General features: G+C 44.1%; 1 protein-coding gene across 24 annotated transcripts in view; it reads left to right on the top strand.

The window, feature by feature from the left end:
- HERC6 (HECT and RLD domain containing E3 ubiquitin protein ligase family member 6) overlaps nt 1-14575 on the top strand; it is a 152708-nt gene that overhangs the window by 80821 nt on the left and 57312 nt on the right. For 12 of the 24 annotated variants that reach the window (XM_084973480.1, XM_084973472.1, XM_084973484.1 and 9 more), the window contains 3 exons: nt 6902-7061; nt 9215-9288; nt 11833-12060. Coding sequence is in view for 8 of the 24 variants with exons in the window: in XM_021100762.2 (XP_020956421.2) it covers nt 2083-2281; nt 6902-7061; nt 9215-9288; nt 11833-12060 (661 nt within the window). In the remaining 16 variants the exon portion in view is untranslated. Of the gene's footprint in view, nt 1-1921; nt 2282-6901; nt 7062-9214; nt 9289-11832; nt 12061-14575 lie in introns of those variants that run through there. The other 12 variants (XR_014813403.1, XR_014813399.1, XR_014813402.1 and 9 more) reach the window with 2 other exon arrangements.

Below are 14575 nucleotides of genomic sequence, written 5' to 3'. Positions count from 1 at the left end.
AGACAGAGACAGAGACAGAGACAGAGAGAAAGGGAGAGAGAGAATGAATGAATGAAATTGCAGTTACCAGCGAATCACAGAGGGCCTTAAATTACACACAGAAGATTTTGCGTTTATCATTCCATACCATTAGGCCGACCACCCTGCAAAAAGTTAAGTGACACGATCAGAACTGTGTTGACAGTCCTTGTTGACAGCACTTCCTGAAATCAGCCGTGCCGACAGGCGTCTCCGTTATGTGACCGTCAGAAGAGGCTAAGGAACACCCCCCAAAAGCTCAGGGGCTTATAAGAACAAAGATTTCTCTCTCATTTATAGTACATCGATTAGCTGCAACCCTGTTGAAGCTTGTTTGTTTTTTTTTTGTTTTGACCTGGGACCCAGAATGATGGAACAATCTCTATCTAGAAAATCACCAATTATTGTCATGGAGGAAAAAAGAGAGTAGGGAAAATAAGAACTGGCCCTTTTGAAAATGATTTTTATTTTTTCCACCATAGTCGACTTACAGTGTCTGCCAAGTACTGGCTCTTAAATGGTCTGCCTGGAAGACATTTCCTGCTTGCATGCCATTGGCCAGAGCAAATTCACATGCTCCAACTTGACGCCACAGGGTGGAGAGGACAGCAAATATTTTTGAATAATAACAATACAATCTACCAGTAAATTTCCCTTTTGCTTAGGCGAACTTAGGTCATGTTTTCCGTCACTCGCAACCCACAGAACCTTAACTGAGAAAACCCCTTGAAAGAATCAAATTAGATATTTTATATAAATTAGTCAACCCATGGTAAACATGATTATAGATGGGAGCTACGGTTTCCAAGTGCGTGAACACAGTCAACTGAGAATTCTACTTTTTCTAGAATTTTCTCTATTTCTTTATTCACTATCTCGCTGACATTTGAGTTCTTTTACTGTGGCACACACTGTACTTAGTACTGGGGACAGAAACTGCACATTACATTTACAGTTTTGTTCTCCAGGTGATTTTTTAAAATAAATTTATTTATTTATTTACTTACTTATTTATTTATTGCTCTTTAGGGCTGCACCTGCGGCATAGGGAGGTTCCCAGGCTAGGGGTCGAATCAGAGCTGTAGCCACCGGCCTGTGCCACAGCCACAGCCGCAGCCACGCCAGATCTGAGCAGTGTCTGTGACCTACACCGCAATTCACGGCCACACCGGATCCTTAACCCACTGAGTGGGGCCAGGGATTGAACCTGCGTCCTCATGGATGCTAGTCTGTTCGCTAACTGCTGAGCCATGACGGCAACTCCCAGAGTAATTCTTTTAAAGTTAAAGATCATATCACTTCTCTGCTCAAAAGTCTCCAAATGCTCCACTTCACCCTTCATCCCAGATATGAACATGACTCATTTCACTCATTTCCTTTCCCAGGCCCTTGGCTCTCTGCTCAAATGTCACTTCATCAGAGAGCCCTTCCCTGATATCTTATCAAAAACGCTAATTCTTTCTGTCCCTATCCTCTGTTCCTTTACTGTTTTATTTTTCTTCATGTGGCCACTTGACATTTTACTGTTTATTTGCATGTAAACAGGAGAATGAATACAAGCATCACGAGGATTTTGCACTTTCAGTGCCAAAAACAGTCTAGAAGAGGCATGCTGATGCTTTTACTAAGTACTCTAGGCATTATTCCAACACAATATTATCTATTAAATTATGTTAGATTTGCTGTATTACTGTCCACATTTCATTGGCATGGTAGCGGAGGCACAGAATCGTTAAGTATCTTGCTCAGAGTCGCACAGCTTGTAAACGGCTTAGCTAGGATGCAAATCCAGACGCTTTTCTTTTGGGGTCCCTCTGCTCCTTAGCACTTGCCGGCTTACGTTTGATTCCGAAAGCGGTTCGTGGGGAGGCGTCGGGATGACGAGTGCCGGGGCAGTGCTGGGGACAGAGGGCGGGGAGCGAGCTGGACCCCAGCGCGCTTTCAGCAAGGGCGCGGTTCACTTAGCCTGGTGTTTTCCGGAAAGTCAGCGCACATCCGTCTGACTTGCTGGCCGAGCGGGCAGGAGCGCAAGGACTCGGGCAGGCGGCTGTGTGCGGGAGCGCGATGTATTTCTGCTGGAGCGGGGACCGCCCCAGGTCGCAGAACCCGGGGCCGGCGGGCCCGGGAGGCGACGCGCTGCTGCAGGCGGCCAGCGGGGAGCGGCACTCTCTGCTGCTGCTGAGCAACGGCGCGGTCCAGTCGTGCGGGGACAACAGCCACGGCCAGCTGGGCCGGAAGGGCGTGCAGCGCGGGGAGCGACCAGGTGAGCGCCGGGACGCAGGTGCGGGGCGCGGGGTCAGGCAGGTGGCGGGGCTGGGAGCCTTGGGTCCGCCTGGCCATAGGAGCCGGGAGAACGGTGCTCCGCGCAGCCAGAGCGCAACTCACCAGTTTCGTTTTCCCGAGGAGCCTCGGGTTTGTTTCGGTTTCTAGTAGTTTTATTTTCAAAAGGAAACTGAAAGCCAAACTAAATTGGACTGCCTGCCTCTGAGCAAAGTTGCCTTTCGAGACCAGTCCTTACCTGCGCGAATCTATCTGAACAGAGTAACTTTCCAAACGTGCTTTGTGCTTTGGGCACCTGTAACTCCCTCAGAATTACTGTAGGGCATCTTTTTTCCCTAAAATTAATGTACCTAATAGTAGTTAACATATGTATTATGTAAATATATGTGGTAGCGATTTTACTATCATTGTAGAAAAATAGGGAAAGAAATCGCTAATCATTGCAGTTCCCGTCCCGGCTCAGTGGTTACAACCCCCCCACTAGGATCCAAGAGGATGCAGGTTCCATCACTTAGTGGACTAAGCATCTGGAGTTGCCAGTGATGTGTGGTGTAGGCTGCAGACGCTGCTGGGATCCTGCATTGCTGTGGCTGTGGTGTAGGCTGGCAGTTGCAGCTCTGATTCAACCCCTAGCCTGGGAACTTCCATATGCAGAAGGTGCGGCCCTGAAAAGCAAAAACAAACAAACAACAACAACAAACAAAAAGAGAAATCACTAACAACAACAACAAAAAGAGAAATCACTAATAATTCTAACACCAGAAGACAACTCCTAATATTTTGATGCATTTCTATTTTGCCCTTTTTTATTATATTTTTGATTTTTATAAAATCTTGTCATTATACAGTTTTATATATGCAGAGCTTATATAACTGTAAGTTGCTTTTTCACGAAACATAATATCATGAACATATTTACCTTTTTTTTTTTTTTTTTGGTCTTTTTGCCCTTTCTAGGGCCGTTCTCTTGGCATATGGAGGTTCCCAGGCTAGGGGTCTAATTGGAGCTGTAGCCGCCGGCTTACGCCACAGCCACAGCAACACAGGATCTGAGCCACATCTGCAGTCTATACCACAGCTCACGGCAACACTGGATCCTTAACCTACTGAGCAAGGCCAGGGATCAAACCCGCAACCTCATGGTTCCTAGTCGGATTCGCTAACCACTGAGCCATAATGGGAACTCCCATGTTTACCTTTTATTATGAATTTTTTGAAAATAAAATTTAAGTTGTCACCTAACATTCTAGGCTCTGAGAGTACAATTTAATCATTCCCCTTTCATGGAAATTAGGTTTTTTTCTCATTAGGGACTTTTATAAATAATGTTAAGATTGACATTCTAAGTAAATATTTGACCAACTTTCTGATTACTTACTTGGAATAAATTCCAAGGGATGTGTCGGAGAGGAAAAACTTTTTCTCTACCCTCTTAATTCTTGTCATGAGGGTTAGTGAACTAAACTGACAAAGACAGATAAACTAGAAAAAAACCCACAACAATTTTATCAATATTTTATGTGCACAGGAGTTGACAGAAAAGAAGTGAAACGCAAGAAGTGGTTAGACTTAGGAGTTTATATGCCATTTAACAGCGAACAAGGGGCTTAGGTTTTGAGGGGTGATCTGTTTTGGGAAATGACTGAAATATATAGGGGATACTAATGGGTGGTAGCTGTTATTTTCACTGAGGTCTGTTTATGCATTCATCTCAGTGCCAGCTCTGGTGACTCTGCTCTTTCTGGTGGGAAAGTGATGGGGGGTGGGGAGCGGCACACCTTCACAAATCTATGCTCTATGTTGCGAAGAGGAAGGCAGAGAACTCTTCCTGCATCTGGTGATTCTCAGTTGCCTCCAGCTGAGAATAATCCTTATGCCAAAGTGGCACATTTTCGGGTGGCACATCCCGAACCCCTTCAGGTGGAAACAAGGGACAACATGATATTTAAAGCCAAATTATTCTCTGGGAAGGAGGCACCAGTTTCTACCTCCATCAGTGTACGAATCTTTAGGAATTTTTATTATTGTTGCATAGTTGGAAAAATAAATCATTGAAAAGGAAAGATCACAAGATTAAAAAAAAAAAAACAAAAAAAACACCAAACCTTAAGTATTAACAAGAACTTTCCTGGTAATGAAGTACCTAACTCTCTAACAATTCAGAGATGCACCCTTGGGGGAGAACAGTTTGTCTTGTAGGGAAATGTGATCAGGTTTTCAACTGTGGGTCCTTTTGGCCCATCGGAGCCAAATTACCGCAGGCTTCATTGTGAGAGCATGTAGCATCTGCCTCTCACAGGAAGGCAAGGCTTCCTGCCCTTTCCTTCCTGAGCAAAGACTTCATCTGTTCTCACTCTTGAGGGCTGGGAAGAGCAGTGGAATAGAGGTGATCCCTGCTAGCGCGCAGGAGAGAAGAAAAGGCAGTCGTCTGGAGCAGTGAGGTCCCCCGGGCCAGTTTCATTGACCGGGGCATGGCTGGGAGCACCGAGAAAGGAGAACTCAGGCCCCCCGCCGTTTAGGGAGAGTGAAGTTCTACAGGGCGGAAGTGGTGTGTGGAGTCACATCGTCATGGGATGGTGGTTGGGGTCTGGTCCAGGCAGGAGGTTTCATCTTTAGCTGGCCAAAATTTAAACAGACAGAAATGTCCCACGGTGTTCTCAGGTGGTGACAAGTGCAGGCTGGAGCAGATCTATAGCTCATGGTGACACCTTTGTGGCTGTTTGGTTGTTCAGAGTTTTCCACCTAAAAATCTCATCTTCTCTCTGGCTCCCCTTGTCTGGCTGGGTTTTGCCTCTGCTGTCACAGAGAAATGTTAGGCCAAAGCATCAGGTCCTTACAAGTTCCCTCCTTCACATGCCCACCCTTTTATTTATTTATTTTTTCTCAGTGAATTTGATTACAGTTATAGTTGTACAACAATCATCACAACCAGATTTTATACCATTTCCATCCCAAACCCCCAATGCATCCCCTCCCCCCGCAACCTGTCTCCTTAGGAAACCATACGTTTTTCAAAGTCTGTGAGTCAGCATCTCTTCTGCAAGGAAGTTCATTGTGTCCTTTTTTGAGATTCCACTTTTTCTTTTTTTTTTTTTGGCCATTTCTTGGGCCGCTCCCGCGGCATATGGAGATTCCCAGGCTAGGGGTCTAATCGGAGCTGTAGCCCCCAGCCTACGCCAGAGCCACAGCAACTCGGGATCCGAGCCTCGTCTGCCACCTACACCACAGCTCACGGCAACGCCGGATCCTTAACCCACTGAGCAAGGCCAGGGATCGAACCCACAACCTCATGGTTCCTAGTCAGATTCGTTAACTACTGAGCCACGACGGGAACTCCGAGGTTCCACATTTAAGCAATAGCATTTGATAGTGGTGTCTCACTGTCTGACTGACTTCACTTAGCATGATCATTTCTAGGTCCATCCATGTTGCTGCAAATGCCATTATTTCTTTCCTTTTAATGGCTGAGTAATTGCCCACCCTTTTAAATAGCAGCCCTGCAACCATATAGTGTCACACATTGATTGAGCCTATTTCCTTCACACCTTTGGGGTGGACTTTAGGTTTTGATTTATGAGTCGTTGGATAGAGTTACTGTCTGATCCAACGATCCCACTCCTGGGCATCTATCAAGAGAAAACGCTAATTCGAAAAAATACATGGGCCCCCATCTTCATAGCAGCACTTTTTACAATAGCCAAGACATGGAGGCAACCGAAATGTCCATCGACAAATGAATGGATAAAGAAGGTGTGGTATATATGTTTGAGGGAATATGACTCACCCATATAAAGGAATGAACTAATACCATTTTCAGCAACAAGGTTGGACCCAAAGATTATCAAACTAAATGAAATAAGTCAAAAAAAGACAAATATCATATGATAGCATTTATATATCGGATCTAAAATAATAATATAGGAGTCCCCTCATGGTTCAGTGGGTTAAGGATCTGGCATTGCAACTGCTGTGGCCTGGGTCGCTGCGGTGGCTCAGGTTCAATCCCTGGCCCAGAAACTTCTGCATGCTGCCAGTGTGGCCAAAAATAATAAATAAAATAAAATAAAGATACCAATGAAGTTATTTTCAAAACACAACTAGACTCACAGACATAGAAGATAAATTTATGGTTACTGAAGGGGAAAAGGGGAGGGAGGGATAATTAGAAGTTTAACATATATGCAGTGCTATGTGTAAAAGAGACAAACAATAAGTCCTACTGTAGAGCACAGGGAACTATATCATATAATAACCTATAATAGAAAAGGATCTGAGAAAGATTTATATAGATTTATGTATTTATAAAGATTTATATATAATATATAGAGATTATTATATATTCTATATAGAAGTGTATAGATTATATAAATAGATTTATATATGTGAATGTGTGTGTGTTTATGTAACTGAATCACTGCTGTAAGTCTAAAACTAACACAGCGTTGTAAATCAACTATACTTCAATAAAAAAATTGATATAAAAGTCACTGCAAGAGATGAGAAATCCGTGACTCTTCTTTCTGAAGAAAAGCACGTTCTTAAACTTGTTATTAAACTAACAGTCTTGTGGGGGGGGGGATTTGTTTTGGTTTTGTTCCTAAAGAGCGAATTCCAGCCTTGAAAACTCTTCCAGTTCGTCTGGTGAGCTGCGGCAAAGAGCACTCCCTGGCTGTCTGCCACAGAGGAAGGGTCTTTGCGTGGGGAGCTGGTTCTGAAGGACAGCTGGGAACTGGAGACTTTAAGGAAGTAAATTTTATACCTAAGTAAGTATTTTAATTCCTTTATTTATTCCCTCAATATTTTTGAGTTTCATATGCCAGGCCCCATGCAAGATGGCAGAGTACAAAGATGGTCATGACAGGCACAGACCCTCACCTCCAGGGTTACAGGTGCAGTGAAGGGAGGGGGCAGGGAAAGCATGTAACGCCAATCCTTATTTAATTTGAGTCCTTTGAAGGAGAAGGATGGTGTGAAGTGAGAACGTATGATCCTGTGATTTTTTTTTTTTTTTTTTTGTCTTTTTGCTATTTCTTTGGGCCGCTTCCGAGGCATATGGAGGTTCCCAGGCTAGGGGTCTAATCGGAGCTGTAGCCGCCGGCCTACACCACAGCCACAGCAACGCCAGATCTGAGCCGCGTCTGCAACCTACACCACAGCTCACGGCAACGCCGGATCGTTAACCCACTGAGCAAGGGCAGGGATCGAACCCGCAACCTCATGGTTCCTAGTCGGATTCGTTAACCACTGCGCCACGACGGGAACTCCTGATCCTGTGATCTTAATCTTATTACTGGAAATAACCGGTCTAATAACTTGGACCTCCAGAGTTGGTATAAAGATTATATTAAAGTGAAAATATTTCAGCCACAGAAGATGCACAAAGACATCTTATCTGACTAAAACAGAGCCTCCTGAAAATAGAACTATCATTAAACATCCTTGGAGGGAATTTCTTATGAAGACAGTTGTTGGGAAGACAGAGTGCCCACTCAGCATCAAACAATCCAACAGAACTTTCCATGTGCTCCCATTGAAACTCTTAAAAACAAACAAACAAACAAAACCCTTTTGCTAAGTTAATCTATATAAACCTTTAGTCAGGCTGTTGCACAAATTTTCCATTACTGGGAGCTCTCGTTTGTACGTATAAATAAACTTTGTCTTTTTTCCTGTTATATCTGTCTATTGTCAGTTAATTTGCAGGTCCTCAATCACTGGACACAAGTTGGAAAAGGAAAGGTTTTCCCCCAACATAATCTTTTGGCTTGTCATAAGCCACTGAATCCATATATATTTTGCCTTTTTCCAGGGCCACACCCGCGGCAAATGGAGGTTCCCAGGCCAGGGGCCCCATCGGAGCTGCAGCCACCGGCCTACACCAGAGCCACAGCAACTCGGGATCCAAGCCTCATCTGCGACCTACACCACAGCTCATGGTAACACCGGATCCTCAATCCACTAAGCAAGGCCAGGGATCGAACCTGCAACCTCGTGGTTCCCAGTCATACTCGTCAACCACTGAGCCACGACAGGAACTCCCTGGATCCTAATATTTTATTTAGTAAAGTTGGGGAAAAAGTCATGACCTCACATATGGCTTCGTAGGACAATGACATGACAAGGAGTCTGAATTGTGTGTTCATGGATTATGTGCTTTGGGAATTTTCACAAGCAGGTTTTTTTATATGAGTTATCTTTTGTTAGCTTCTCAGTCATTAAATTGTACAAGAGATCACTGTGGCTTGGGGGAATGAGCATTGAACTTGGAAAGAAAAGACCAAAGTTTGAGTCTAGTTCTACAACTTGATACCAGTTGACCTCTCTGAGTACTTATGAAATTGCTGATAGTGATGGCTTTGATTCTCAATAGCGACAGTTAAATTGGAATCCACCTAATGTTTCTTTGTCTCTCAGGTCTTAGGTGAGGTGGGCAACAGTGCTTTATAAATTCTAAAGCCCTCTACTATATGTGTATGAAGAAATTTGTTTTTCTTTTAGGATGATAAGTATAGCATAAAAGTTAGTACATTATAGGAGTTCTCTTGTGGTGTAGCGGTTTGAGGATCCAGCATTGTTGCTGCTGTGGCTCAGGTCGCTGCTGTGACACAGGTTCAGATCCTGGCCTGGGAACTCTCACATGCTGTGGGCAAGGTCAAAAAAAATAATAATCATGTTAGTACATTATATAATCCATTAAATGTCCATTAAAAATCACCTTTGCACTATATACTGTTTTGGTTTCTGATCTGTGTCTTAGTACATGTTCATATTGTGTTAAAAACAGTTTGAGGGCTTTGGAATAAATGTATTACAGAAATGAAAGAAAATTTTTTTCCCTAGACCTGGGAGAGTTTGAAATATCTAGGTGACCAACTCTTAAGAAGGATTAATAGATTTTGTATCATTTTAATTATAGGAAGATAACTCTGACTGATATAAAAATTATACAAGTTTCCTGCGGACACTACCACTCCCTGGCATTATCAGAAGGTAAAAAAAAAAAAAGCCTTTTGGAACTCCTAAGCGTCATTAAGAAGTCAGTTTTTGAGTATGAATGATATCTGTTGATTTTTAATGCACCAGGCTTCATTTTGATGCAAGTAAATTTAAAAAGAAAACCTAGATATAGTAACTTATAGAAATCTGAGGTGTGTTGGCATTCCTCTGTGTAAATAATTATGCATTAGAAGAGCTTGATTTTTTTTAATTTTTATTTTATTTTATTTTTTTTATTTTCCCACTGTACAGCAAGGGGGTCAGGTTATCCTTACATGTATACATTACAATTACATTTTTTCCCCCACCCTTTCTTCTGTTGCAACATGAGTATCTAGACAAAGTTCTCAATGCTTTTTTTAATTTTTATTTTATTTTTTATTTTTATTTATTTTTTCTTTTTATTTTTTTTATTTTTTTAGAAGAGCTTGATTTTTGACCTCATGCCCGGTATCCTTCTCTGGTCAAGTTCAACATAAAATGTTGGTTCCCCCACCTCCCCAGAGTCATTCCACAAGTATTTTTTTGAGTGTTTGCAGTGTTCCCAGCAAAGAGGATATAGCAGTGAACAAACCTCAGACCCTACTTTCATGGAGCTTATGTTCTGGGGGGATGTAAGGAAAGTGAGCCTTAAACACACAGACAGGTGGTTGTGTGGCATAACCGATAAGGCAGTGAAGACAAGTGAGGCCAGACAAGGGGTCGAGAGAGGACATGGATGGAGGGAAAGGGTCTCTATTTTATTTTATTTTTTTTTATTTTATTTTATTTTATTTTATTTTATTTTATTATTATTTTTGTCTTTTTAGGGCCGCACCCATGGCATATGGAGGTTCCCAGGCTAGGGATCTAATCAGAGCTGTAGCCACTGACCTACGCCAGAGCCACAGCAACATGGGATGCGAGCCGCATCTGCAACCTACACCACAGTTCATGGCAACAGCGGATCCTTAACCCACTGAGTGAGGCCAGGGATGGAACCTGCAACCTCATGCTTCCTAGTTGGATTCGTTAACCACTGAGCCATGACGGGAACTCCGAAAGGGTTTCTATTTTATAAAGGAGGTCAGGGAAGCTATCTTTATAGGTGACGTGTGAACAAAGACCAAAAGAGAAAGAGACATGGTGCTAAGGCCATGGTCCAGAGAATGATCCAGATGCAAGCCATGCCCAGAGGCGTGCTCAGGAGCAGCAGAGGGTCTGGAGAGGGAAAAGAGGGAGCAAAAGGAGATGAGGTGATCGAAGTTGTTCTGGGAATCCTGGTGCCAAGGCGCTCGTGAGCCGTGGTTAAGAATCGGCCTTTGGGAGTTCCCGTCGTGGCGCAGTGGTTAACGAATCCAACTAGGAACCATGAGGTTGCGGGTTCAGTCCCTGCCCTTGCTCAGTGGGTTAACGATCCGGCGTTGCCGTGAGCTGTGGTGTAGGTTGCAGACGTGGCTCGGATCCTGCGTTGCTGTGGCTCTGGCGTAGGCTGGTGGCTACGGCTCCGATTCGACCCCTAGCCTGGGAACCTCCATATGCCGCGGGAGAGGCCCAAGAAATAGCAAAAAAAAAAAAAAAAAAAAAAGAATCGGCCTTTGATTGAGTGAGAGAGCAAGCTCCTGAAGGGTTCCATCTGACTTCTCTTTTTAAAAGAACACTCTGGCTGCTCTTTGGAAAAGAAATTGCTGGGAGCAAAGGTGCAACCTGGGGGCACAGAGAAGTGCTGCTGTAACTTTCCAGAAGAGGAGTGATGGTGACGGGGCAGTAAGGTGGTAACAGTGGAGGGGTGAGACGTGGTTGGATCCTGGATAGATTTTGAAGATAGAGGCTTTAGTATTTGCTGGGTTGAAGGGTGTAAAAGTCAAGGTCGACTCCAAGATTTTTGATCTGAGCACCAGAAAGAACTTGGTTACCCTTCACTGGGAGGGGGAAGAGCGGATGTTGTGGGAAGGGACTTTTCAACGTGACCTTGACCATCCCCTTTGCCTTTAGTGAGGATACTTTAACCTCCTTTAATCTCTAAAGGAGAATATTCTTCCTTTTTGTTTTTTTTATTACTCAAATGAATTTATCACATCTGTAGTTGTATAAAGATCGTAACAATCTAATTTCACAGGATTTCCATTCCACAGCCCAAGCACATCCCCCCACCCCCCAAACGGTCTCCTCCGGAGACCATAAGTTTTTCAGTGTCTGTGAGTCAGCATCTGTTCTGCAAAGAAGTTCTGTCTGTCCTTTTTTCAGATTCCACATGTCAGTGAAAGCATTGGATGTTGGTGTCTCATTGTATGGCTGACTTCACTTAGCATGATAATTTCTAGGTCCATCCGTGTTGCTAAAAATGCCAATATTTCATTCTTTTTAATGGCTGAGTAATATTCTATTGTGTGTATGTACCACAGCTTCTTGATCCACTCCTCTGTCGATGGACAAGGAGAGCATTATCCTTTAAAGTATTATTCTCTAAAGATTTTAAGAATTACGGCGATAGTTTTTCCTTGAATTTGGTATTGCCATGGGTTTGCAATTCTGAATTTCTCCTCTTTATTTTTATAGATGGCCAAGTGTTTTCATGGGGGAAGAACAGCGACGGGCAGCTGGGCCTGGGGAAGGAGGTCCCCTCCCAAGCCAGTCCGCAAAGGGTGAGGTCCCTGGAAGGCATCCCGCTGGCACAGGTGGCTGCAGGAGGGGCCCACAGCTTTGCCCTGTCTCTCCCTGGGACCTCATTTGGCTGGGGAAGCAACAGAGCAGGGCAGCTGGCCCTCAGCGGGAATAATGTCCCAGGTAAGGAGATAGTCTTGTACTTGTAATAAGTCCTTCTTCCTTTCTAGTTGGAAAACCAGCTCTGCAGAGGGGATACTCACAGTTAGGACAATGGTTCCCAAACTCTGTGACATATTAGTATCACCTTGGGGAGTTCCCGTCGTGGTGCAGTGGTTAACGAATCCGACTAGGAACCATGAGGTTGCGGGTTCGGTCCCTGCCCTTGCTCAGTGGGTTAACGATCCGGCGTTGCCGTGAGCTGTGGTGTAGGTTGCAGACGCGGCTCGGATCCCGCGTTGCTATGGCTCTGGCGAAGGCCGGTGGCTACAGCTCCAATTCGACCCCTAGCCTGGGAATCTCCATATGCCGCGGGAGCGGCCCAAGAAATAGCAAAAAAAAAAAAAAAAAAAAAAAAAAAGAATCACCTTGGGAGCTATATCGACTTTTGGTTCCTGCCGTAACAAATTACCACAAGCCTAGTGGTTTAAAACAACATAGATTTTTGAGTTCCCTCTGTGGCATAGTGAGTTAAGAACCTGACTGCAGCAGCGTGGGTTAGCAGAGGTGTGGGTTCGATCCCCGGCCCTGTGCAGTGGGTTAAAGGATCCAGTGTTGCCACAGCTGGGACATAGTTCGTAGCTGCAGCTCAGATGCACTCCTTGGCCTGGGAACTTCCATCTGCTGTGGGTGCAGCCATTGAAAAAACCCCCCAAAACCAAAAAACAAAACAACATCAATGGATTATCTCGTGGTTCTGGCGATTAGACGTCTGATGTAGGTCTTACTGGGCTGCATTGCTTTCCAAAGGCTGGAGGGGACTGGAACATTTTCTTGCCCTTGCTAGCATCTAGAGGCACCTGTGTGATTTTTTTTTTTTTTTTTTTGGTCTTTTTTGTCTTTTGCCTTTTCTAGGGCCGCTCTCACGGCATATGGAGTTTCCCAGGCTAGGGGTCTAATCAGAGCTGTAGCCGCCAGCCTATGCCACAGCCACAGCAACGCAAGATCCGAGCCACATCTGCGAGCTACACCACAGCTCACGGCAACGCCGGATCCTTAACCCACTGAGCGAGGCCAGGGATCGAACCCACAACCTCCTGGTTCCTAGTTGGATTCATTAACCACTGAGCCACGACAGAACTCCAAGGCACCTGTGTTCTTGACTCAGCCTTCTTTCTTCTTCAAAGCCAGCAATAGCTGGTTAAGTCTTCTTCAAGTCACATTACTGTGACATGGATTCTTCTTCCTCCCTTTTCCTCAGTTAAAAGACCCTTGAGATGACATTGGGCCCCACTGGGTAATGCAGGCTAACCCCCCCTATTTTAAGGTCAGCTGATTAGCAACCTTAATTCCATCTATTTCCTTAATTCCCCTTTGCCATGTAACCTAACATTTTCACAGGCTCTGGGGAAAGGACATGGATGTCTTTGGAAGGCCTTTATTCTGTCTCCTCTAAGACTGCTTAAAAAATCGTAATGCGCGGGTTGGACCCCAGACCAATGAAACGAGACTGTCTGGGGATGGAAACCAGGCATCAGTGACAATTAACGACCCACAGCTGATTCCAAAACGCAGCAGAGTTTGGGAACCACTCGATGCGAAGACTGCTAGCCGTAGGGGAAAAAACTAGTTGTGCTGGCAGCCTTTCAGCAAGACTCACTGTGAAGTCTCCCCCAAGAATCCCTCTGTTCAGTTCTTTACATTCTGTTCACATGCATTTAGCACCTCTCATGTGCCAGTACGGTGCTGAGCTCTCACATCTCATTGAACTTCGTCAACATGAAGCAGGTCCTCTATTTTCTTAATAATCATTCCGTATTCACAGAACACCTGATATGTGACAGAAATGAATACAACATAGTGGAAGTATTGTTGGGAAGGTCTTAAAACTCAGCTTTCATGTGGTATATATACACAATGGAATACTACTCAGCCATAAAAAAGATGACATAATGCCATTTGCAGCAACATGGATGCAACTAGAGAATCTCATACTGAGTGAAATGAGCCAGAAAGACAAAGGCAAATACCATATGATATCACTTATAACTGGAATCTAATATCCAGCACAAATGAACATCTCCTCAGAATAGAAAATCATAGACCTGGAGAAGAGACTTGTGGCTGCCTGATGGGAGGGGGAGGGAGTGGGAGGGATCGGGAGCTTGGGCTTATCAGACACAACCTAGAATAGATCTACAAGGAGATCCTGCTGAATAGCATTGAGAACTATGTCTAGATACTCATGTCGCAACAGAAGAAAGGGTGGGGGAAAAACTGTAATTGCAATGTATACATGTAAGGATAACCTGACCCCCTTGCTGTACAGTGGGAAATAAAAAAAAAAAAGAAAGAAAGAAGGAAAAAAAAAAACAAAAAAAACAACTCAGCTTTCTGGGCCACTAGCCTTCATCATTTCAAAAGGTTAAAACTGTTTCCGGAAACAAATGCTCAAGGACCAGTTTTCCAAAGCAAGGCTTTCTTCCCTCTGTTTTATAATTGTTCATTTTTTAAGATCCTGTTGATGAATTATAAGATG

The sequence above is a fragment of the Sus scrofa genome, chromosome 8 (genome assembly GCF_054392235.1).
Source record: "Sus scrofa isolate SSC_HxYL_T2T_F1_AM1 chromosome 8, Sscrofa_HxYL_maternal_Yorkshire_Landrace_v2.0, whole genome shotgun sequence".
Lineage (NCBI taxonomy): Eukaryota > Metazoa > Chordata > Mammalia > Artiodactyla > Suidae > Sus > Sus scrofa.
Note: the sequence above shows the minus strand (reverse complement) of the source record. Positions and strands in the feature narration are given on the sequence as shown.